This window comes from Dermacentor variabilis, chromosome 3 (genome assembly GCF_050947875.1).
Source record: "Dermacentor variabilis isolate Ectoservices chromosome 3, ASM5094787v1, whole genome shotgun sequence".
In the NCBI taxonomy this organism is placed as follows: domain Eukaryota; kingdom Metazoa; phylum Arthropoda; class Arachnida; order Ixodida; family Ixodidae; genus Dermacentor; species Dermacentor variabilis.
Window position 1 is genome coordinate 111,255,501 of NC_134570.1, and position 26,445 is coordinate 111,281,945.

Here is a 26,445-nt window from a genome sequence, read left to right on the forward strand (position 1 = left end):
TCTAATGACTCCGAAATGACCAATCTGTCTAAGGACTAAATGTAACGACTACAATTGATTAGAAATGACTAAATATGCTTAGTAATACCCATAGTGACAAATAATGACGGGAAGGACTTAATTTTAATGACTACTAATGACTAGAATATGACCGACATGTCTAACGAAGGCTTGTTATGACCACAGTTAGCGACAAATGACTAAGAAAGCCTAGTAGTGAGCGGTAATTACTACAAGAAAGAAGAGAAAGAGACGAGGCGAAGAGAAATAGGCGAATGATAAAAGGAGCAAGACCAGGCTCTTGCTGTTCACCTCGTAAGGTAGATCTTAAGTGATCCCGCAATATTTTATCGTTAAAGGCTCTCAAGTACATAAAGCACTTTTATGTGTGGTAAAGATTTATACACTATTTTATCTGCTGCTTCCTGAATTCATTATATAGCCTGTGTGGGCTCCCGGCCCTCACGTGCATAATTTTTGGGCAGTAATTTACGTATCAGGCTCCTTTCTCTGCTTACCATTCTAAAAACAACGCAGCTGAAGTGAAAAGGGCATAGTTGGCAAAGAACAGACGTCATTAATAAATCAGTACTACGTACGGTACGTGTATGTGATTCCAGAATATTTCCTGCGATGCATGAGTTCAAAAAGAAGCCTGCTAACAATGGCGTAGCCCCAATAAAGGGTCATCAATTTTGAGAGAACTTCGCCCTGCACGCAGTGACAGAGAAAACCAACACTGTTTCAAGCAAACGCCATGCCTCAATCCTCATCTTTGCGCTTCGCAGCTGACAAGAAGGATGTCATCCCATGAATTTCATTCTGAGCACTCGGTGGCAGTTGAGTCAACAGCCGTGGAGGTCAGCGCTCGACCACGTGACGATCCTCCGAGCGCAGCAGACCGATAGCTAGGTTACGGGTGTTTCTCGGTGCACTATCATGAAGTTGGTGCTATGTTTGCCCGCAGTCTTCGTGATGCTGACCTTTCCCGTTACGTCTTCTCGGAATGTTTGCTCGAAGCCTCCAGGTAAAGTTCTTTTTTTCTAACGCCATCACTGCTGAATTATCTTGAAGGCAAAGTAACTCACAGACGCTGCCGTTCCTGCTGAACGAGCAGGCCGAAAATAAATTCGGCGCAGACCCTCTTTGAAGCACTGAACGCACAAACTGAGAAACATTGGGGACATGAGCTTATTTGTGATCCAGATACATCGGCTTTGATGAAAATTGGAGGGCGCTTAAGCTTCGCCTTTAAGAGTGGAACGCGATAGCATTCAAAGATCCTTGACTACTTCTCACGGTTCCCGGCAACTGCAGCTTATGTAAGCATGATGTTTACCGGGAAACGCTGGCGGCGAACGCTATCTACGAAGGCGAGCTTTCTGGTGGAAACCATCTCTTGCGTGGGCCGATTATGGAGGTAGAGCACAGCCGCACCAAAAGAATTACATTATTTTCAGGCTACTGTTGCTGTTTCGCACTTATTTAAGTCTGAAATATTTAACATAAAAGGCGTGCACTGTCGGTGTTTTGTTTCATAACGTTCGTTTGCAGGCTGTCATTCTCAAAGTTCGGAGGAATAAATTTTTCATGAATGTAGTAAAAGCTAGAAGCAACTTTAGTGATAAAATGGTGTGGTAATATCACCCGCATATACCGTATGCTTGCCATATAGCAAAGCGTGGCTTATATATAGTTAAATATATACGGCAATTTTCGCCCACGGACAACCCCGCCAACGCCACCACCGAAACCGGATTTTCTGCGACACGGAGCCCTTAACGTTCTCGCGTTAAAATGTTCCTTCATCTGCAGAAGCGTGAGCTTTGCTTTGTGTTGGACTACAATTCTCAGAAAATTGGTAGGCGTCTTGCCAAATGAGGAATGAGAGTGGGAGGCATAGTTTAGTAAATGTATGGTCACAACACAATGCAACTCCTTTTTAAGGTGCTGAACTACAATGGCTGTGATCAATGCATGGTTCAAGACGTCCGGAGTACTCCTTACAATGACAGGACTTCGTGCTGCAGCGCTCCCAAAGCGTTGTTCGCCTCGTCTTAGGAGACCTATTCAAAAAAATTTGAAAACGGGTTCGCCACCACAAGAGCCGGGTTTAGCGGATGTCTTGGTGTGGATGTGGAAAGCTTATCGAACACCGTGCCAGTGGAAATATCACACGCTTAGAAAATGTGCAGAGAACGAATATTTTCTAAGAAACCAACAGAACATCTATTGGACAAAGGCAATGTTCTTGCCAACGACCGAAGGGAAATCAAAAGAAGTAACAACATGCCAAACGCGTCCAATTACAATCGCAGCTATATTGTTAGCAGGCTTTTCACTGCCGATCTGTTCGGAGAAGACATCTGATCTGGTGCACAACTCTGTCAAATCTACCGTCGCAATTCTGCTACACTTATACTGCACAACAATATATTTTTAAATGTGCTGGCGCACCATTTCCCTAGCTGTAGTTGGTAATTAGTTAACAAAATTGCAAATTATTGTAAGGCACATGGACAACGCTTAAATGCTGAAAAAAACATGCCTGCTACGTACCTGCCTGCAACACAAGTGTGGCTCATCGGCGTTCAGGAGGAACTCTGATACCTATATTCACTATTTTATAACATGATACCAGTTTTTTCTAGGTTCGGCGGCATGAACCAGTATATGAGAGAAAAACAATGCTCAGGCGGAGTAATTGTCGGCCTAAAATTACCAGGCGAAATCTCCTTGAACAGACATGTTAACATTATGACCACCATCTCAGCCACCACGCATTCAATTGATAACACAAATTCCACACCATCGCCACCGCCACCATCACACTGGTGCTTCCATAACACAGTGAAGATGGCCTTACAATATTCATTGATCTGATTTGTTTTTAATTTCGCAAGTGGCTTCAACATTGGTGCTTTAGTCTCGCGCTGCGTAAGGTATATTATTTAACTTTACGCTATAAATGAACAATGTGAGGCATACTCTTGCGCAGCGATGTCGATGATGCTGAAGGTGCTAAGGCCGACGTCCAAAGTTCTGGTAGAGTGCGCGGCAGATGTCATCATCTCTAACAGGGTAAACGCCAGCTTTCTCACAAAGGTGAGTGCCTATCTCTAACCCTTGATTACCCACATCCGCTTTCCTAATAGGCAAAGCGCCTTTCCTCTTGGCAGCGACGGACATTCCACAGTAATAAACGAGCCGCATGAGCAGATATTCAAGAGTAGATAAGTGGCTGAGCTTATTGACGTTCTTTCGATAGAACAAAATAGAAAGAAACAATCACTTAGCATACAGAAGCCTGAAAAACTGGAAGTAGTGCAGTGTCGGTGTCAGAGTCAGCGGTGAAGTCATAAGAATGTCAGTTTTATTGTTCAATCTGCTATAATCGCCTCCCTATGTGTGCCTTACTTGTGCTTCAGATAAACCTTATGTTTTCTTAGTAGGTGTTTCCGTAGGTATTTCCTTCGTTCATGTACACGGCATGGTAATTATATTGCTGGAATGCAAGTTTTACTTGCTGTTGAATATACAGCATGACATTACTCATGTATGAAATAAAGATAATAATTCCAGTTTTCCAGTTCCAGAAAAGCCTGCATATTTCATTTCATTGCCACACGTATTTGCAAGCCCCTGTAAATGCATTGCATTGTCCGCTAGTAGCACTATGTCATCAGCATGCATTAACTCAAAGGCCCTCTGTTGCACCTCTGCCCACTACTGACGGAAGATAAATCATGACGTGATTTACTGTTCACTTGTCGTTTTTCTATATCCTCCCCACAAATTGCGAACAACACTGGGGAGAGAGCATCTTTGCTTCTTTCTTGGTAAATTTCCACTAGTTATGGGCAGTACCGGCCTTCCTGTGCAAGTTTCACTCGGTTGTCCCTTTACGGGCACCAACAAATGAAACACGAGCCCAAGACAGCACAAATTCTAGTGTGGTATCCGACAGGAAAATTTCCACTTTTGTGTATTGTACACCGCGTTATGCTTAAGAATGAGCACTGTCCTCGTTCTTTTCTTCTTTTTCTTTTTTTTTTACAGTGAAGCTGTGTATGGCTAGTTTCCAGTGAATCGATGTCCGTAGACCAAAAATCGTGGGCCGATCCCGAACATACTGCAATACCGGGCCGACCCGCCGTGGAGGTGAAGCAGGCTTTAGGCATTTCCAAAATAAATTTAATATCTTAGGCTCAAATACAACTCGTGTCACATATTAAGCTGGTGAGAACAGATAGTACACTTTGAGCCGCGTCGCCCATGCGTACGTTAGCACCGCCCTCTCTTTGTGTTCCCAGCGCTTGCTTTCGTTTCCTTCCGCTCTCCCGTGGTGGCGGTCCAGTAAGCGTGCACGCCAGGACCGCGAGACAGAAAGAAATGCGAACCCTCCCTGTGGCCCCGATCTCGCAAACTTGGAACGTTTCACCGCTGCAACGGCCAGGTTTCAGAGGAAATCTTTGGGGAATCACTTTTATGTGGCCTGTGTTGTGTGTAACCGCTTGTGGTTTTCGAGCGGCCTCACTACCATTACTGCTCTGCGGGACGTCGACCAACGCACGATCGCCTTGGCTACGGTGAAGGAGTGTGCGCCCTCGGAGTGCGGTAAAGTGCGTGTCTTTTCTACGTGCGGGGATTCGTTAGTAAAAAGTGTGCCGCGTTTTGCAACAATACATGGGCATGTATATCCCCGATGCCTCCTCCTCCTCCTATGCTCGGCATCGCGGAGATGCGACTAGTCACGCCTCGCCTTGCATTTATGCGCATACGGTGTTGGACGCACGGCAATAAATTGTTTGCCATTGAGAGGCCGGATGACTGTGAAGGCGGATGACCATCGCTGGTCATCCGCCTTCACAGAGTGGTATGGCAGCAAACTTTTTGAGCTTCAGTTTCAGGCCTGCGTTGGTCAAGCACGTAAACACATGCCTAAGGCGGAGAAGGTGCGTGTTAAAATCGGTGGCGAACACAGCGATGTCGTCGAGGTCGCATAAACACGTGCTCCATTTTAGGGTAGCGCTGCCGGTTTCGGACCTATGTTTGTGCCTGTGTTTGTTCTTGCGTGGTTGAACTGGAGACAACCTGGTTGTGCTGCCTGGACCTCTTCAAGAACTAGCCGGCGCGTCCTATAGCGATGTGTCTAGGAGGCGGTAGCGGCTGTTGTTACGGCTGTCCGGTGAAAGATAGAGAAACCTGAAGTGCAACTTCATCTCAAACGAATGCTTGGATTTGTGTGAGCAAGGGGGAGTGAGCAAAAAGGACGGTCATGGCGGAGGGGGCCTCGTTAGCCACTGAGGGGCGCCTGGTCTAATCTCGCTTCCTCCTCAACTCGTCGCACCTTCGGCACAAGTTTATGAGCTCTGCTACGGTACGCGGACTTTTGACGTCCAATCTTTGCAAAATGTGATCGGCGCTGTCCTTCGATATGTGTTTCACCTTGTCATTTTCGAGCATACAGACACCCACACGTTTGCAGAGGTATAGCCCTTTGTTGCATACTGCCCACTACACTGGACAGATTTCAGCGATTTTTAGAGCCAGCTTAGTGCTTCCGAGAGGCTCTTGTGCATAGTGCCAACTTTAGTGAAGAGACGTTTTCTACAGCTGCCCTAAAAGGCGCCACCAATCGCCGTTTTTACCCAACTCTGCTTCAAAGATTGTGTCGTGTTTGTTCCGGCGGGTAAGCCACGCACGTCACCATACTTTGACTTGCAACCCTTGCAACATTGCGCTTTAGCATATATAATTCCCTACACGGGATAGAAGGGAACTTCGGAGGCTAGACCTGTAAATATTATGGCAGAGTGAAGCCAAGTTCTTTCTGCGGAAGACGTTTTCTAAAATGTACACTGTACTGGACAGCTTGCATGAGCGGCACAACAAAACTCGCGTGGGAGCATTTTCTGCGCAATGTAGTCCTGGCTCTTTTCACTTTCAACTGAATCGCTTTTGTTAGGTGCCTCATATTTTCATGCAGTAACACTTTGTGCATCATATTATCTAGCGAGCTAATATGAAGAAACAGTTTAATTACTTACCCGCAGATCCTTTCGCAACAAAACGAAGGCCACCTGCCCGAGAAAGTTTATTTGCCTTCGCGTGCGTCATTGCAACACCAGTCGTTTCTCCTGTCAAAAATAAGGTACTGCACAAATATGTAAACTTTCGGTCGACAAGTACAAAGCGACATATAGTGGCGATGCAAAGTATCACATGCGTAGCCAGGGGGGCCGGCGGGGGCTCGTGTGCCCCTCTCCTCCCCACTCCGGAATTTCTGCGAATCAGGCTATGTGACCTAATGCAACGTGCGACAACACTGGCCTGTCCAGTCACCCCCTCGCCCCAAAATACAAATTGCAGGCGGCGTCACTGTAAGGTATAGTTGCACATTACCGGCGAAATTGAATTCTTTTTCTCCTATTCCATAACGCAGTGTAACGTGCGTCGTGTCTAGACATTTTCCTTTAACCACATTTGTTAATGTCGTGGTAGAAAGTTTGCCTGTTGGACAAAAAGAAAGCTGTCGCTGCGTACACTCACCTAAGCTGGTGTGCACGTTGTCCGCTGTAGTGGACATTTTGTATCATATGAACCGAACACTTGAAAGCACAGAAAATAATTTTCATGGCTTTCTCTCGACGCGAATTCATAGAAATGTAAAAGAAACCACAGTGTACATGTGTGTGTCTGTTTTTTCGTGTATCAAAGGGCTAGAACATCGTGATTATGAGGCCCAACTTGTTGACGGCGGGGCGACCAAAAACTTCAACGAAACTGATCTTGACACCGACCAAGACTGAAAGCAGGCTTCATGTTTATGTAACACAGATGAGCCACGCCCAGAAGGTAGAAGATGACGCTATTCAACTTGAAGGTATCGTCCTATCGATTGTTCATAGTCACCCGTTCCTATGAATACAGCCAGTCGTTGACGTTATGCTCATCCGTATCACTGAACACCGGGATACCTCTGTGGCGAAGAACGTCAGAGAAGGCCACGGGCGGTGTCGACGACATCTGCTGAATAGAGCCAGGCATGGCAGGAAGCAGAGTATGACACCGGAGTTGCAAAGTGGATATGTTCCTAAAGTCCCAATACCTCCACCAGCTGTAGAGGGGTGTATTCAATACTTCAGCAGGCAATGTCAAGCGTAAGCTGTCAGTCAAGCGACACAGAGGAGGAACAGCTGCAAGCCCGAGCAGCTCACAATCGCGCCAAGCACTGGTTATCCGGCTGGCTGAGTGATGGTAAACCTCTGTCATGGCTCGTACCCACTAAGGGACGAACTGACTGACTGTGTCAGTGCGCTCTTTATTACAGGGCTAATGAATGTTATTGCTCTCGTTTCCCCGTTTCATTCAGCGCAGAGCAACTCGGTTGCAGAGGCAGATTCATTGCCTCTTCCAACGCGGTCGTGCCAATATGGTAGCACACTGCCACCGTGAAGATGAAAAGCGTCTGCTATTGTGTACCAATTCTCTTGCAGATATCACAAAATTGGCACGTTCTGATGTCATGGTAATGATAGAATGCCAGCAGACGTCATGAGTGAACTACTTCAAGGCCAACTGCAACAAAATTTCACTTGGGCTAAATTGGTTATACATGCATAGAATATTCAATCACAGTAATCTTGGCAAAGAAGTGCTCTTGTCTAATTTTCTTATTGTCAGCCTTTAAATTGTGCCCAAGCAGACGACGTGAGCACCCGACCGTGAGCGGTAGTGATGCCGATATTGGGAAAGTCTCAGAACCGTACTCGACTGCAGATGCACATCTCTCAATCGCGCCTAAGCTTCCACGTCAAGCGCCCCGTTCGCTCAACATTTGTGGGTCTATGGGCGTCTCTCCCGGCGTACATTCTCGTTCCCCACTTGGTTTAAGCTGTTGCAAGAATGCTGACTCGTTCTGTGGCAGGCAGGTGTTTGCAGACGCGCTAGGACACGAGCGATGGCTGTGCAATACAGAACACTGCGCAGAGGAAGGCAGAACATGGCTTTCCGGAAGTCCCAGCTTTGAAGGTGCAAGCGTTCACCTCTGAAGGTGCAACGCGGACCAGCTAATGCGCACAAACTATGTAAACAGTACTTGATGAAGCCGCACAGGCTCATTTCGCGAGCACAATCCCTTAGCCGTGTAAGATCTGCTTGTGAAAAGGGCCCTTAAGCACCCCTAGGGCTGGGTTAGATAACACAGTCCGCGGGTAGCATACGCTGTTGTGAACATCTCAGACGAGTTTTGCTGTCGAAGCGGTAAGTGCAGCTCGCAAGCGGAGCGCGAAGTCACCTTTCCCTCAAGCGCTCTCTTTTCAACAGGAGCGTGCTCCTCATTCTCTGCTGCACGCTTTATTTCATGACAAAGTGGATTCCCATACGCGGTTGCTGTTGGTAACAGCGGTCTGCTACGTGTCGTGGATACTGCGGTTGCCGCGGGGCGCCACCACGAGTCCACCGGCTATAAACGCACTGCGGCTCGCTAGGGACAACCGCGTTGGCTTACATTTAGCGCTTCCTAAGCACCAAAATCGAAAGTCCTGTCGTCTACGTTACCATCCAAAATAAAAGTTTAACGGCACGACGCGGTGGCATTTAGAAGGCTGTGGGCACTCCGCACTCGGCCGTAGCCATCGCAGTACAAGGCATCGGAGAAAGAACGGGGGCACAGCAGGAGGCCGTGTTTTATTGCCAATAACCCCGCTTCTGCAGATCGCATTGAAGCAATTTGTGCCGCAAAGCCTTTCTTAAATAGTCGATTTTCACTTCAGATGCTTGTCTCCACTTCAATATTAAGTAGTTCACGGCCCCTATAAACGATGCAGGATTGCATGGCCACCACACAGGCAAAGGTTTACGCCCGTTTTGCGATGAGCTCCAGCTATTTCCTATCCTTTGCTGCAGAACGTGGTAGTTTCCACCTTGCCTAAGGTAGCCGAGGTCTCTTAGCTTAGCCACTTCTATGCGCTCCTCGTCTCTGAACGGTGACGGAACACGCGAGGCTTTTCTCGTTGGACGCGGGCAGCCAGATATAGAAAACGAGCTTGACTAGGAGAAGAATGCTTCGTATTAGAAGGCGAAGGGACAAGCGTTCGCTGACGCACGTCAACGGTACAAGGAAGGGAAGCAGATCAACACGCGCCCTGGTTCTGGACGATGGGCCACGTGGGGACAGGAGGGAAACCAAAGGGCGAACGCCCTAGCTCGAGCGCTAACCAACCGAGCGGGGCAAAACCAATCGTCTCATCAATCCCCACCCTTTACCTTCGTGCCCCTGCCATCCAATTACGGCGAACGCCTCGAGATCCAGCGGCTCAACCACAGCATTCATCCTCCCCCTCACAAAACGCTCAGCACTGAAGAGGCACTAGCTCTCAGGCTTATCCAAACAAACACATTACCAAACCTACACAGATAAAGCGAAATACACCCACTGACATATCGCGGCATCTGCTCCTGGTGCGGCGATACACGCCCTACACCCTTCCACATTTCTGCCTTTTTTGTTCGGGAGGGGGGGGGGGCGCTCAGGCAAAGATCAACAAGATCAACAAGACGGCTAGCGCGTCATTTGAGCGGTGGGAGGTACAGCTCACTGGCGACACCCTAGCGGGCAAAGAAGCGCTCGTCCAGCAAGTGGGTCGAGCTGCCAAGGCCAGTCGAGTCCTAGAACGAGGACACCACCCACTCGACCTAAAGCGCAACGACCTCGATGGTTGAAAGAAATGTTATATATATATATATATATATATATATATATATATATATATATATATATATATATTGTTACGGTTAATGTGAAACTGGCTTTATTTAAGGGACGAGATTGATGGTGAAGTCAAGATGGCGTCCCGAGGCTGCACACGCTAACGTCTTCTTCCTCTTCTGCTCGCCCGGCTCATGCCGTAGCAGTCCCCGGTTGCCAGACGAAGCCCGCTGGGCAAGTCCAAATCACTCGGAAAGCGCAGGGTGAAACCGCTTAAGACGGGCAACATGTACTAACTGGGTCCGGCTAGACCGACGACCAGCGGACGTCAAGCGTGCCACCACGTACGTCAAGTCACTCAAGCGATCTACAATGACGAATGGGCCCGTGTACTGGGGTAAAAACTTTTCGCATAAGCCACGTTTACGTTCCGGAGTCCACAACCACACAAAGTCTCCTTTAGCGTACGAGACAGACTGGTGTCGGCTGTCATAGCGCTCTTTCGATCGGTGTTGCGATGCCACAGTACGAAGGCGAGCGATACGCCGGGCTTCTTCGGCAAGACAAAGCGTCTTGGCAACAGAGTACTCGCTGTGAAAGTCAAACGGTAGTATAGTGTCAATGCGGCTTAGCGGTGAACGTGCGTAAAGGAGATAAAAAGGACTGTAATCGGTCGTCTCATGCTTTGCAGTATTATAAGCATAGGTGATGAAGGGGAGTACGTCATCCCAGTCCTTGTGATCGGAAGATACGTACATGGCCAGCATGTTAGTTAGAGTTCTGTTCGTACGTTCTACAAGCCCATTTGTCTGAGGGTGATAAGGCGTTGAATGACGGAACTGTGAACTGCAGAGACGAAGCAGTTCTTCTACGGCGTCCGCAACAAACTGACGACCGCGATCGCTAATAATTACACGGGGGGGACCATGTCGAAGAATAATGAATCGAAGCAAAAACGTTGCGACGGACACAGCTGTTGAAGATGGTACGGCCGCCGTTTCCGCGTAACGGGTCAGATGGTCGACACATACGATCACCCATCGGTTGTCGTTAGATGATCGCGGAAATGGGCCCAGAAGATCGATACCCACTTGTTCAAATGGCAGGCGAGGCGGCGGCAGAGGTTGGAGAAGACCTGGCGGAGCGGTCGTAGGGCGTTTGTAGCGTTGACATTGGTCGCAACTGGCGACGTAGTGCTTGACTGTGTCCCGCATTTTGGGCCAGTAAAAACGCTCCTGTGTCCGGTTCAAAGTTCTGATGAATCCTAGATGGCCAGAGGTCACATCGTCGTGCATGGCTCTTAGTATGTCCGTTCGCAGACTCTGCGGCACCACCAGAAGGAAGCGTGCGCCTTTAGCTGAATAATTGGTCTTGTAAAGCAGGCCGTCGCGGACACAAAATCGGCCAGTGGCTCCAGGACGCGATGCGCCTACAAATAGAGGTTCCAAACTAATATCATTTTCCTGCTCTGCTTTGAAAGTCGTCGAGTCTGGGAATGTAGAAGAAATGGGAGCAAAACAGTTATCAAAATTGTCTGCATCACACTCCGTCGTCGTCAGAGGAAGGCGGGAGAGACAGTCCGCATCTGCGTGGCGACGCCCGGACTTGTAGGAAATAACGAAGTCGTACTCCTGCAGTCGAAGAGCCCAACGTGCCAGTCGTCCACTCGGGTCACGGAGATTCACCAACCAGCATAACGCGTGGTGGTCAGTAACGATAGTGAACGGGCGTCCGAAGATATAGGGCCGAAATTTGTGGACAGCGAAAACAGCTGCCAAGCATTCTTGCTCGGTCACAGTGTAATTGCGTTCCGCCTTAGTCAAAGAGCGACTAGCATAAGCCACAACGTGTTCAGCTCCGTCATGACGTTGCACTAGTACGGCACCGATGCCGATGCCACTGGCATCAGCGTGCACTTCCGTAGGTGCGGATGCATCGAAGTGACGCAATACGGGCCCTGATGTTAGTAGAAATTTTAGCTGGCGGAACGCGTCGTCGCAAGCCGATGTCCAGTTGAAGGGGACGGCTTTTTGGAGAAGACATGTTAGGGGGTACACCACGTCAGCGAACCTTGGGATGAAGCGCCGAAAATACGAGCACAGGCCCAAGAAACTCCTCAACTCCCGCACTGACTTCGGTGCTTCGAAGGAGCTGACTGCCTCAATCTTCCGTGGATCTGGCCTCACACCGTTTTTGTCGACCAGATGCCCAAGTACTAACGTCTCCGTTTCCCCGAAACGACATTTCTTGGAATTTAGGATCAAGCCGGCTTGTTTGACACAATCCAGAACAAGACTGAGACGGCTGTTATGCTCACTCAATGTGCTGCCAAAAATCACCACATCATCGAGGTAGCACAAACAAATTTCCCATTTAAGTCCTCGGAGGATAGTATCCATGAATCGTTCGAATGTTGCTGGTGCGTTACAAAGGCCGAACGGCATAACGTTAAATTCATAAAGACCATCTGGTGTCACGAAGGCCGTTTTCTCCTTATCGTCTGGGTGCATGGGTATCTGCCAATACCCTGATCGCAAATCCAGTGATGAAAAGTAGGCAGCGGAATGTAAACAATCGATGACATCATCAATTCTAGGAAGTGGATACACATCCTTTTTGGTGACTGCATTCAGTTTCCTGTAATCAACGCAAAACCGCCACGATCCATCCTTCTTCTTTACTAAGATTACTGGTGCTGCCCACGGACTAGAGGACTCTTGAACAACACTTTTCCGCAGCATGTCTTTCACCTGTTCAGCAATAACTGTCCTCTCTGTTGCAGAAACGCGGTAAGGCTTTTGCCGAATGGGATGCGCAGATCCGGTGTCAATTCTGTGGCGAGCACGAGAACGAGCGAGTGAAGCCTGCTTGTCGCCTTGTGCGAAATCGAATACAGAAAGATGTGCCCACAAAACTTCTGCGAGAACGTGGCGCTCATGTGAGGGCAGCGCCTTGTTGATCATCCATAGGATCTGCTCTTCAGAAGTGCTTTGGTGAGGATCGCTAGTACGAGACTGCTCCTCCTCGCTTAGAACTGTAATGGAGCTGTAAGTAATCTCGTCAAATTCAGCGAGCTTCATATCACGCGGAAGAACAGCAGGGACGCAAGAACAATTGAAAGCCCACAAATTTGAGACGCCATTCACTACTCTCACGACAGAGCGTGGTACGAGTACATCTTTCTTTGCGCAGCTCGACGGAAGGGGCTGGACTTGCGCGTCAAACGATGAAAGGTCGGCAGCAGTGAAGTTGACAGGGATACGTGACAGCGACCAAGGCGGTACCAGCAAATCTTTCGAAACAACACAATAGTTTTTCACTGGTAAGGATGTGTCGGCAAGGGTGGCGAGAAGCGCGCTATTCAGAGTAATTTCGCCTGTGCCACAGTTAACGGATGCACCACAATCCTGAAGAAAGTCAATCCCGAGAATCACGTCGTGAGTGCACCGCGGTAGTACGAGAAATTCTGTTATAAGATCTTCTCCTCCGAACAAAACACTTGCAACACAAATACCAAGGGGAACTAGGCACTCTCCACTGACACCACGAAACGTCACACCACCATTCCACGGGAACATAACTTTCCGACCCAGCCTCTCTTTGAATGTCACACTCATGACGGAAACGGTAGCACCAGTATCCACTAATGCTGTTGCAGGTATACTATCAATTAACACACGCACTTTGTTCTTCACCATCATAATAGGCAGAGGAGTATTTCGCAGAGACGCAGACTGTCCGGCGACCTTACCTCCATCGGTCGCGCCGGCTAGTTTTCCGACGGTGGTGGTGACGCAGCACGTCGCCGTGGTGACGGTGAACGGCGTTGGCGACTGGTTGGGGGCGTCAGGCTACGGTCTGAAGCTGGCGAGCCACTCCTTCTACTATATTGACGGAAGGTATTCCGGGGTGGCGCGCCTGTGGTGTTTGCACTATCAGGGTCTGTCAGCCAACGGTCGTCATAACTGTCACGTTCAAAAGTAGGCCAAGTTGGTGGTGGGCCATATCTTGTCTGTCGGCGTCGGCGACAAAAACGAGCAATGTGTCCCGAGGCGCCACAGCAGTAACACACAGGCGATGCGCGACCGACGTTGTAAACCTCGGGGTCAATCCTGGGACGCTGCGAATAATAAATGCGATCTTCCGAATTCCGATTCGTGGTGGTAGCTCGACGAGTTCGTTGATCGTGCGTCACGTCGTCGGGAAAGGTACGTCGGTGCTGTCGCAGCTGATCTACTCGACACTCTGCAACGCCTGGCATGGCAGACAATGCGGACACAGCAGATGCATGTTCTTGAGGTTGGTTGGGAGCCCACCCAAGCTGGTCGACATCCGCCCCCTTGGTGTGTCTTTCAAGTTCTTCGCGAACAATTTGCCTAATAGTTACCGCAAGGTCTAGTTGAAAACTGTAGTTGTCATTGTCTTCAACGCTTGCCACCGTTGTCACATTTGCTAACCTGCCGAACTTAGGCGTGATACGGCGCAGCTTCAAGGCCTCAAATGTGCGGCAATGCTTGATGAGGTCGGCGACCGAGGCGAGACTCTCCTTTCCGATTAAATAATTGTACACATCCTCGGCTATGCCTTTAAGCAGGTGTCCAACCTTGTCCTCTTCGGACATTCGAGGATTGACCGTTCTGCAAAGCTTCAGGATTGCCTCAATGTACGTAGTACAGGTCTCACCTGGGACTTGAGCGCGCTGAAGCAATGTCTGCTCTGCCCGCTTCCTTTTCGTGGTGGAATCGCCGAAGCACTCAGTAAGGTGAGTAACGAAGCTGTCCCACGTTGTGCAGATATCTTCATGGTTCTCGAACCACACAAGCGCAGTGTCCGTGAGGAACAGAACCACATTGTCGAGCTGAGCCGTGGCGTTCCAGCCGTTGTACTTGCTCACACGCTTGTAGTGGGTGAGCCATTCCTCCACGTCCTCGCCGAATTTTCCTGAGAAAGGGCGGGGCTCCATCTGATGCATCCAGGCGCCGGTTGTTCGAACTGGAGCTGCCAGAGAAGGCTGTTGGTCACCGCTGTGGGACATCGGGATCTCAAGTGGTGTTGGGGGCAGTCGAGCGAGGCGTCGGCTCCGGCGTGGTGCTTGCTGCAGCAGCTCCGTCGTCTTGGTCGAAGTACCCCGCACCTCCACCACAAAACTGTTACGGTTAATGTGAAACTGGCTTTATTTAAGGGACGAGATTGATGGTGAAGGCAAGATGGCGTCCCGAGGCTGCACACGCTAACGTCTTCTTCCTCTTCTGCTCGCCCGGCTCATGCCGTAGCAATATATATATATATATATATATATATATATATATGTATTTATGTATGTATGTATTCTGTCTGAGCCATACGTGACTTCCGGAGAGTGGTATTGGCAGCTTTCTTCTTATGTTCGGTATGAAATACGTCGATTTTTGCGACCGTGTTGTGAAGCATACACTTGTAGTTCAAATGCAAATTTTTCACAAAGATTACTGTGCGTCCAGGTTATCGGAAACCGCAATTTTTATGGTGTAGAAAATTTCGTTTTAGTAGGCGTTTAACACAGGAAATGCATTTCTCCACGTGAAATCAGTTCACTCTGATAGAGTAACATTTTAAAGTACGTTAAGACAGAGTTCGAAATGCCACCAGAAAGTAACCAAGTTCAATGCTGTTTACTGATTTGTAAAAGATTTGTTAAATGCCAAAATACTCAGAAAAATATTGAAACTATTATGGTTTAGTAGATCATTTCACATACGTACAAGTCATAAAGAAACCTTGCGCTAGGACCAAGACTGTCCAAAGTGTTTCATCTTTCTTTTTCGTGCGATGCCTTAAGCACTCTACCTTTTATTTAGCCTTCATTTCTTGTAATAACTTTCGATTAAGCAAAATAGTTACCACCACTTGTATTTCTCTCCTGAACAGGTAGTACAAGCCGTTTGCGAGTTTCACGACCAGTGCTACGATGGAATACTGGACATAAAAGATGTAAGAATGCGCACTATTTTACATATTACTGTGTCGTCGGCGTAGTGCTCGCGTCAAGGCTTGCATAGCAAGATGCGCTGCCACACGAGACGCTGAAAGAGGCACAAGACACGCATAAGCATCGGCGCAGCCCGAGACTGTCAACCACTTGCGTCCACTTCACTGCCGTGAAAATATTTCTAGACCCTTAACAAGTTTTATCGGATGAAGCACTCTACATTAAACGCCGAATTTTTTACTTCAGATATTAGTTGGTGTCGTTAATTTCAACAGCAGCAGGCACAGCCGTTGCAGGGTAGTGAAGAGTCAGCAAAAATTGTACAAAGTATTCGAGATAGCCGAATGGACAACATAAGAAAAAAATAAACTTGGTAACGTTGTGTTGTAACATAACTAGGCACAGTGGTGTTCTTCAGACAGTGCTTTCGATTTCTGAACTAGAGAGAGAGTGAGAATTTATTAGGCCATAGGGCTAGAGGCTAGTTTTCTCATGCCGGCTAATTTGCACAGGGGGAAAAGGAAAAGGAACAAAACATAGCAAAGAAACATGATGATGAGAACAAGAAGGGATGCATTTATACAATGTCCAAGCGTACAGTTCTTTAAGTAAAGCCTCAGGTCTAGTCCAGTGCTTTTCAAATAGTCCAAAAGAGCTCTTGTAGGTACCGATGAGTGGGCTGAGCCCATTAATCTGCTGTGCAATATCGCATGAACGAAGCCAACAAAGAATCTACTTCGCTAGTATGGTATCTTCACGTCGACTGATGCGGAAGCAATTCTTGCTTCCGCATCAGCTAGCTCCTCTTTAGCCAAGACACAGTGTTAAGGCACACATTGGAATGTAGCTGAATGACCGTGCCTCTGCGCAAGTTCGGATACCTGCACGACGTTTAATGCTTGCACATAATACTAGCCTCTTCTGGAGAAAGAATCAATTGTTTGAAGGGCACATTTTTTACAAGGAATTGTTGCCCATTTTCGCGGTGTCAGGCACGCAACAAAGCAGACAGCCGTTCGTATCGCAAGAAGTTCTGCATTTGTTGAGGACGACTTTCAATCCAATTTGTAGCGGCAGCAGTTGGCCAGCTGAGCGATGACAACAGCCGCAGTCGATGCTCACGAAGCCACGGATCCGTCTTTGTCTATCTGCACAGACAAATAGTGTAGCGCAAGCCAAACGTACCAACGCGAGTTGCTTGAGGTCAGCTGAAGGGACGCGCTACTTCGTAGAAATCGCAGGTATTTGAGGGTGTCTCATTGGCCAATGCAGTGTGCACGATGGCACATCATAGATTAGGGTAGCTGCGAAGCCTCAACAAATCATATGTATTTTAAGTACTGAGACATCTTGAGTAGTTGCATCCTTGGCGGTTTACTTGAACTGAAGACAAGGGGTCGCGACCGCGTCGAGTCAGCAGCAAAGGTGAAATCGCCGAGGCTCACAAGACATGTATGTTTCAGTTGTACAGTTCTGTGATTCATTTTTGCTGCACACCAAACCATACTAGCTCATCGTGGACGCTGAGGCCATGAGTCTTGTAAGGACAAGACGATTACATCACCAGGTTCGCAAGTAGAGCGTAAGTAGCGGACAGTCATATAGCCTGCACAACTAGTGCGGATACAGCGCTCCATGCTCACTTCGTAAGCCCTTTAGCTGACGCTTTCTGTGACAGTGTTAACTCGTTCTGTGGAACTACTTACCTTCGATAGCCCTCCTGGCTTTCTGTGGCTTTGATATCGCTTTCTCTTTCTTTTTCTTGACTTTCATTCAGCGCTTTCTCATGGACGATAATTTGCGTGTTGTATTGAAACCTCAGTAAATCCGTTGTCGACTTGTGGCTTCAAAAGAAGAAATCAGAACTTACACGTACGGCAAGTTTCTAGCCCCCACGGGATCACGGTCGACTGCCAGTGGCAATACCGCCAGAAAGATATATAGTTGAGTTGAGAAAGATGTATATAATGATATTGACGTGTTCGTGTGTTTGTGAACGGGTCTTGTGTTTAACGGTGGTTCAATAGCCCCGAGACGCCAGGTTCGGCGCGCAGGACGGAGAAAGAATAAACTATTCAATAAAGTGGTTGGACTTTCAATGGCACTAAGTCCTGAGCCTCGCTCGCGCATTTCGTCAAAGCTGACTCAAATGAAGACCGGCAGGTACTCTTGACCTAACGGTGTGGTGGCTTTAATGAGCCACCTGGAATTTTGCGGGCAGAGCGTCATGGCAGCTTGGTGGGAGGGGTTCAGGTGACGTACTGCAGTCTCAAAGTGTGTGCAGCATGTTGGGATATTCTCCGCACTATGCGCATTGTGCTTGGGTTCACTTGTAAGGCGCTATAGTACATGGAGTCAAGCCGGTGTTGGTTAGCAGTTTGCCTACTCTTGTCGAATGACTGAACCCTGTCTTCGGTTTAATTTGCTGCTGACATTGTGAAAAATATTTCTGTCCTCTTGGTAAATGCGTAAGAAGTGTCGCTTGAGTTGTAAAGTTGTCACGTTTCGGCAAGTATATCGCAGGGGAGCTGGTGAGCTGATTTATTCCCTTACGTTTCCCCGTGGCCAGGCATTCAGATTATGTCTGTTGTTGTCTGAAGGTATTGGGCGGCACCCGTAGAAAGATTATTCAGAATTTGCCCTGCTTGCAATATCTTGGACGCGCGTTTGAAGTGCGTAAATACAACTGCGTCGGTGACTTCTTTAGGCTTCTGTTCAATGGCTATAATAATTTTTGTGACGCCGGCCCAGTAGGTTTCCATCGGTGGCATGGCACTTTGTTTAGAGAATGGTGTTATTGCTGTCTACAACCACTTCTGATGAGGCCCTATCATTGGCGCTGGCACCGTTGTGTAAGTGCGCTATGAATCGGTTTCTTTCAATGTTTTCTGGTAGTTTTGCACCCTTTGCCTAGACATGCGGCACGTTTCTGTGGGTCCACGCGACTGGGAATCAACGCAGTGCTTAGAAGTGCTGTTGTTTTTCGTGTTCTGGCGCATAGTTCCGATGGCGGTGTTGCCGTGAATACCAAGCCCAGTGAGTCAAAGATTTCTCTGCCCAGGTGCGCTCATAAGAGTGTGATCTCGTGTTGCCTTCGGTGTACACTGACGAGTTCCTCTAATGCCGACTTGGTGCCTTGTTTTGTGTGAACATTCCTGTGCTTGCGTTGAGAGCTACCCCCGGGTTAACCGGTGCCCTTGGGCGTAAGGGCCCAGCTGATTTCTGGCATCGTTTCAGGTTGATGCAGGGAACGTGATATCTGATCCTGAACATCAGAACTGCGTTCTGGGACCTTTATATGTCCCTTAAATGACCCTTATAGGCCTTATACAACCTCTTTTATGCATTGGGCAAGCGCTTCATTGTGAAGCATTTGTGTAGTTTGTTTCAGAAATGTTGAGTTGTGGCTGCTTCACCGTCAGGTTTAACACTAAGACCTAGCACCCACGTCACGCGGTTGAGAGATGTACCTTCTTTCATTATGGAGGGTTACAGGGGTGGCTTCCACCATCTTTTGTGTACAAGAAGTAATTGAGACTTTTCGAAGAGGACGGGATGCTCATGGAATGCGCCGCTGCGTGCAGTGCGCCTATGTCCTGTTGTACCGCGTTCTGAATTTACCCTGGAGAGCTTCTACAGCGAAGCTGTATATGCCAAGGCGAAACGCTCACGGTCCGACCAGGGAATCCCTCCAGCGGAAGGTGCGGCGCGCCATTGGCTTCGCCGATAGTGACGTCGTGTCTCTCGCAGCAGCGTGCGCGCGCAGGAGTCTCTTCGACTTCGCAATAGGACGGCCACGCTTCGTACGTTATACCGAGAAGCAGCTGGCCTACGAGCCAGCAACAGCGCCGAGACCAGGAACAGGATAGGTCTCGTCGGCATCGCTCCAACGCCTCGCCAGAACATCGGGTCCGCGATGCGGAGCGCATGCCGCAATGTCCGGCCTATACCGTGGCTCGAGCGGCCGAGCTAGTTCGCGAAGCGGAGCTAAAGCGGCAACGTAACGACGCAGCGGCTGAGCTAGTACGCCAGCGGTGACGTCAGGCGAGGAACCGGAGTTCAAAAATTTGCACTTTCTTTAATTAAGTGAAATGTACGGCCCCCGTGTGTCAGTTGATAACAACAGTGCATAACTGAGTCATAAACACTGTGATCAACGCATTACGAAACGCAATGCGTAAAATAATTCAGAGAGACTTTGATGAACCCGCTGGATTAACACAATGAACCGCTCATTGCACCCCTCCATGATGGTGGTCATGCGAAGCCTAATGTGCGGCATTCAAAATAAACACTGTGATGAATCCATGCCAGACGTGTGCGTAGCCTCATTAAGAAAGAAATACGTAATAATAATGTAGAAAGAGTTTAATAGACCATCGGAATTAACCCAGCTATAAACACCGAGGCCGCCCATTTCAGCTTCGCTCGTTTACCATCTTTACGGGGTGCGTGGGCGGTGTTTTTGTTTTTTCTTAATTGGCATGGTAAACGTCATCTGCGTCTATTATATGCTTGACATTTGGGCTTAGCTGCAGGGCTCTGAGCATGCGTCACATCTCTTGGCTGAATAATGTGAGTGAAAGCACGGAGCTCTGTGGTTTGCCCGCTATGCATACTGATCATTGTGGCAGGTTCGCTCTCTAACTGTGAATGTCAAGGGACACTCTTGAAGGTAGTCGTGCACACAGCAAGTGTCGTGTGGATAGTATCTTCAGCTTGGCATCATGAGACACGTAGTCAAAGGCTCCCTCGGCGATCAATGGCCAGGATGGTTTTTATATGTGCTCCGCTCTTATGTTATGTCCTCGTGTAGTTACGAGAAGAAAGGCGGTTAATCAAGGGGCCGTTGTTAGCCATATTACAAGAAGCCAACAAGCACTGACACCAAGGACAACATAGGGGAAATTACTTGTACTTAATAAATGAACTAAAGAAACGATAAATTAATGGAAATGAAGGTGGATTAATAAACAACCGCAACCACGAACGGCGTCGCGGTAGCTCAGTTGGTGGAGCATCGCACGCGAAGTGCGAAGGTTGTGGGATCATTCCCCACCCGCGGTCAGTTGTTTTTTTTCCTCCACTTTCATTTACATTAATTTATCGTTTCATTATTTCATTTATTAGGTACAAGTAATTTCCCCTATGTTGTCCTTGGCGTCAGTGTTTGTTGGCTTCTTATGATAGTGCTCGTGTAGTCGTAGCAGCACATCTTAAGTGGATAGATCGCTTCAATAGCCTAGCCAATTGTGCAGTAGGTGGTGGACTTTTTCCCCGCACAGTCCGAGCCTGTTAAGGATTATATATTCTATATTTTTACCCAAACACGAGGTCAGGGACAATGGTTTGAGATTAGCTATTGCGGGCACCTCGCATGGTGTAGGTAAGAAGATGATGGATGCTTCCTTTCATTCCTATAGTAGAGCTCCATCCTTCCACATGTGATCGATCATTCCATATGATATCATCTACCCGATAGCAGCTAGAAGGTGCTACTATCGGGTAGATACCAATTATTCTTTCATGAAAGTTCCTCCAATTTGTGAGTTTCTACCGAACTCGTTTGCCAACTTCTGTCAGTGATTTCAGCAAACTCTTACTCTTAATTTGCTTATATTGGCGATATTGTCCCAGTAGCCATGCTAACAGTACCAGTCATTGAATCATCGCTGTGACATCTTTTCAAAATGCAGAGAAAGACGAGAAGAGGTATTGCTGGTGAATGCATGCTCAGGAACTTCCTGCAGCACTATGTAAGTTTAACGTATATTTTTTTGCGTATTGGTTAGTTAAAAATTTCAATGTAATTTACAAGCCTGGTCTATTTGTTTCCAAACGAGAGTGCTTCATATTTTCATCCCCCACTATAAGTCAGCGCTCATTGGTTTTCCAAATAAAGCTAGGAAGGACTAATTTTATCACGAGAGATGTAGGATATCCGGATTAAAAATAACGGCATACCGCCTTTCTCTTCAAATTGACCCCACCGATACGAGAAACTCGGATGGTGGCTAAGAGAAGTGTGCAGCCTACGGTTAGAAAATGAAAACTCTTTGCTGTCCCCTACAATGAGCATGTTTCCGACGTAGTACCAGTGTGCGGAAGCCTGGTGTCTGTGCGGCTTTATGAAGTTTCTAGCGAGCCACGCTGTAACAATAACCAGGTCGCATTGCTTAGCCGCTAACCTACAGCAGTGTGGTATATAGAATTCCACTTGCATAAAATCCCCGTTATCGATCGATGTGGCATCGGCGCACCAATTTCAGGTGTCGCATCGCGCCGAAAAAATGTCGAAGAAAAAAAAAAGGCGCTATGTGGCTGTCACTCAACGATTCGGTTGCCCGGGCGTGGTTGCGAATTTCAGCTTACGTTACTGGAAAAAAAAAACGCGTCCTGCTTAGGTTGGCGTTCCTCCAGGAGCAGATCGCTTTAGCGCTACCAGCCGTGCTTCTGTTACCCAAGTATCCGAATTACGATGATCCTAAAATAAGGAGGGGGGGGTGGGCTGCGTTCGTGGCGAACCTGGTGGCATTGTTTTAAACTACCACCAAGTTTGTGAATATCAAACCACTGTCCAAACTTATTCGGGAGGACAAAAGCAACCAGAAGTACCACATTGAAACAAGAGTTGAACAAGCTTCTGCTTAGCACATTTTCACACACTTAAGACAATAGAGCTGCAATTCTGGTATATGTCCCCGTGTCACAACTGCACAAATGTCTTTACGACCTCGAAGAATTTTTCTCGACGGCTTAGACAAACGTGGGACTGTTCTGCTCTAAGATTTCGGCCACCCAAGAAGCAGTTTTGCACTATAGAACAATTCAACTGTCAACTTTTGCTGACAGTGCCACAGTAACGAAAGTCATCTCAGTCCAGTATCGCCCAACGAGGCTCCTGAATCTCGAGACAGAGCTGCAAGATTAGGAAAGGCAGGCAGGGAGACGACACCGCGCTTGTGTGCTCTTCTCAGGCTTAGCTGGCTCGCACTTCTGAAGCCATGCATCACTGACTAGTCCAACGTTGTGCACTACTGGATCTACTACTAAAAAATTGTTACTTCTTTCAGTGCAGAAAGAATTGCCTCCTTTTTTTACAGCCTGGATTTTATTCTCTGACAGACACGGAGGGAATATGGATCTTCAAGAAAATGATGGTAAGAGAGCTAAGTTCTTTTTAAGGTAGCCCACCTAATTATTGGTTATCTTATTGGTTCACGCATGTAAACAAGTACTTACACAAGAAGAAATTATTAGCAATACTAGGGGGGGGGGGGGGGGCAACTTAATAGCAACACAGCTCCATATACGATAACAATATTTGGTGCGATTTTGTACTTGGTGAATCAGGCCTATATGCTTGTGGAAGAAATTGTAGTCTAGCCGTCGAGGCTGATTTCCTGTAATTGTCCAAGGGATTCTTGATCTATTCTATGAGTTACCATCTGAAGTGCACTGAAATGCTTTCAAGTACATTGATTCTCTAAAGCACAGTAGCACTCCAAAGCCATCACACATGGCCGTTTAACTGATAAATTGTCCAAATATTAGCTGATTTTGATTTATGTTTAAAGCAATCATAGTGGGCTTGGAGAAACGCAGAGTTGAGAGAGCATTTTATTAATCCCAACTACTGGAGGCCTTTTATTGCGGACGCAAATCAAAGCTCACAAACGTTTATGCCCCTCGTCACCCTACTGGGAACATCCAGCCGCTGTAGAGTCAAGCAATCACACCCAGGATGGAGCGCTTGCACTAGGTGTACAACCACTCTAACGGTCACAATACGAAATCGGGCTCATTATGTGAATAAAGCACTTCCGAAGTGTATACTTTTACGCCTCGCGCTATCAGAAAGCAACCTTCTGGCTTCACCCGTGTTTACACGGAATTGGAACATGGCCCGACTTTTTCCAGAAATTAGCCACCTAAAAGGTATTCTAGATGTTCTGCAGGTTTGACTTTCTTTTTAGGGCAGCCGACATCATGAGCATAGGTTCATTGGCCGGCCAGCAAAACTGTTTCACAGTTCACAGCATTTAGACCAGGAATTCAAGGGGTAAAAAAACTTTTTTTATATACGTAGTGTGCCCACCCCCATATTATCTTCATTTTGTTTCAACGACTTTAACATGTGTCTGTCTTCCACTTTACGCCCTTGTTGCAATTGAAGATTAGGAGCTATACGGCTATGTTATGAAGCTCGCAATGACATATTTCGTACGCTGAGGAAGCTCCACAAGCAGGCAAGACATTGAAGTTTCTGACAGAGCGATAAGGTCAGCGTAGCTACCCGTTAACATTGTCTAAAATAATGTCTGGGAGGCAAGTTAAGATCCTGCAGTTTCCTGGAATGCAAAAGGTTTTGAATCATCATCGGGTGTAGTGTTATTTGTCAGCGTCAGGACAATACATTGGCATCAGGCATAGTGATATCCTTTGCACCTTAGATCTGTTTTATTACTTTTTGTTTCCGCTATCGAATACAGAACATTGCTCTGTAACTCGCACGTAATATGTACATAAGTGCGTTTAATCTAAGTACAATGGTCAGGTACGTTCGGACAGCATACCTTTTGTCTGATTTGACCTATAGATGGTCCACTGTTGATCTTGCTTCCCATTCCATAATCGATTTAGACCCTGACTGCAGGTCACCGAGTTTACCGAGGTGACCTGCAGGTCCCCTCGATAACCAGGTCACCAGGTCTCCAAGTCACCGAGGTGCTACGCCAAGTGATTGTCTGGAATCTTTAAAATACAAAACGGAAGTGTGTTTGTCTTACAGTTTAGCATAAAGCTATCTAGATAGTGGGAGATTAATTTTATTTTAAAAAGTGCTCGTCATCCCAGCTGTCTTACTTGGTAAGGCGTTGTCTTGCGACACCATGGAGTGGGGACGCAGCCGCAGGCAGCGCACAGCAATAATACGGCCCGAAATAATAAATCATTGTGATATTCTTTTATCCTCAAATACTCGGCTGAGGAAACCCATGTGGCGCATAATAGCGCTAGTAGTACTAGCGCTATGCAGCGTCCGCTTATCAGAAACTCGGTTCTGAAGTGCTAAAGCTTAGGGCGAGATTAGCCAGAGAAAAGAAAATTTCTGGTTCACGATATGACAACACGTGAGCCGCTAACACAGGTTAGGGGACTACATGTTGCCACACGACGATTCAAATGGGGAGGTCAGTAAATCGTCCTTATTTCAACCACCGTATATCCGCGCGGCCGTCCGCGTGAGCAAGCTATCCCTGTCTTGAACCTGTTGGCACAGGTCCACTCGGCCATCACGAGAACTCACCTTTCCTGTCGAATGGCCGAACCAGGCAAGCCGAAGGTTCCCTCAAGTCACACGTTCCTTTTGATAACGCTGAGATAGGGCAAGCGACTTGTTATGCACATTTATTTTTTTTATTATTTTTATGTTTGGTGCGTCAAAACGTTTTTTGTCGTTCGCAGGCATGCTTCTGCAACGACAAGGATCTGGAATTCGAAGACGCTGGCGTGACCAACGCTGTCATGCATTGGATTTATGAAGTTTTGAGGAGCGACGCATGAAAATTGTTTAGGGCTTCCAGCGGATAACCAGTTTCACAGACTCCGACGTCTCCATCTTCAAGTCAGCGTGAAAATAGAAAACGTCCTTAGCATGTTGACATTGAGACCCGGCGCGGGAAGAGGTTTTATCACGGTTGGAAATAAACGTCTTTTTACAGGTTTTACCAATTTTTGTCTGCTCTCAAAATTTGTTGCCTAAGGTCAAAACATTTGTTCATTTTTCGTTATCTCTGCCAATTATTCATCAAATATGTAATCTCGCTTGCAAGGTCTTCAGGTAATGACGCCTGAACGCTCGCAGCATCCGCACGACCGACAGGAGCCTCCCCCGAGCGCCAACTTATCTTGTCACTAGCTTTGAAATCTGCTACTATTCAAGTGTTGCATGCGCTTGAAGGCTGCGCACTGTATAAACCGTGGTACTTGCTGCTTGGCGACGTCTCGTTTCCGTACGCGGATGTGTGGATAGGTTAACTTCCTGACAATATGACGTGTCGCCGCTTGCTGCAACCACCAAGCTATCGGCGATGAAAGAACACGCTGATCACGCCCAGTCACGTTTATTCCAAGCCGTACATGTAAGCCCCGCGACATAATGGAGGCATAACGTGACGTAAAGGAGGATAATTGAGGCATGGGAGTCAAGGACGATGATTGCAGGACGACGATGTCATAATCACCAATTGACTTGGCGGAACCACGAAGGAGGTATGTCGAGGATGACTTGATGACACTACTGAAGTGATGATAATGATAACATGACAGCGTGACGAAGACAGCGACTGTGAAACGACGATGGCTTGATGACGACGGCATGATCATAGTCGGATGACAAAGCTAAAATGACGATGCGATTACCTTGACGGCATTATGATCCCGAATACAAACGTAGTGACCAAGCTATTTCAACCATTGGGTCGGTTCAGAAAGCATGGCGACGACAGCATAACGAGAGTCAGATCACGAAGCTGAAATGACGATGATGAACGACCACGACGGCATCTCGATTAGGAGCACATACCTAGGAGCCCAAGTTGGTAAACGCCACTGGGTTGGCGTAACAAGACAGACAGACAGACGGACGGACAGACGGACGGACGGACGGACGTCCGTCCGTCCGTCCCAGGGCGGCCCAGGTTGAACGCTTTATACAAGGCATTTTACCACGAGATTGCCCCAAGATATACGACGCGGGTTCGAT

At 47.6% G+C, this 26,445-nt stretch overlaps 1 protein-coding gene and 1 pseudogene across 2 annotated transcripts; one reads left to right on the top strand and one right to left on the bottom strand.

The window, feature by feature from the left end:
• The first annotated feature begins 907 nt into the window (after nucleotides 1-907).
• Nucleotides 908-25,394, top strand: LOC142574093 (uncharacterized). 2 transcript variants are annotated; one of them, XM_075683262.1, is made up of 6 exons: nucleotides 908-1,027; nucleotides 2,999-3,105; nucleotides 15,620-15,682; nucleotides 21,377-21,436; nucleotides 22,784-22,840; nucleotides 25,146-25,394. In XM_075683262.1, the coding sequence occupies exons 1-6, from the start codon at nucleotides 940-942 to the stop codon at nucleotides 25,242-25,244; spliced, it is 474 nt and encodes a 157-aa protein (XP_075539377.1). In that variant the 5' UTR covers nucleotides 908-939; the 3' UTR covers nucleotides 25,245-25,394. The 2 variants fall into 2 exon arrangements, with proteins under 2 accessions (XP_075539377.1, XP_075539378.1); XM_075683263.1 differs by lacking the exon at nucleotides 21,377-21,436.
• LOC142576832 (U2 spliceosomal RNA) lies at nucleotides 4,108-4,286 on the bottom strand (annotated as a pseudogene).
• Nucleotides 25,395-26,445: the final 1,051 nt, after the last annotated feature.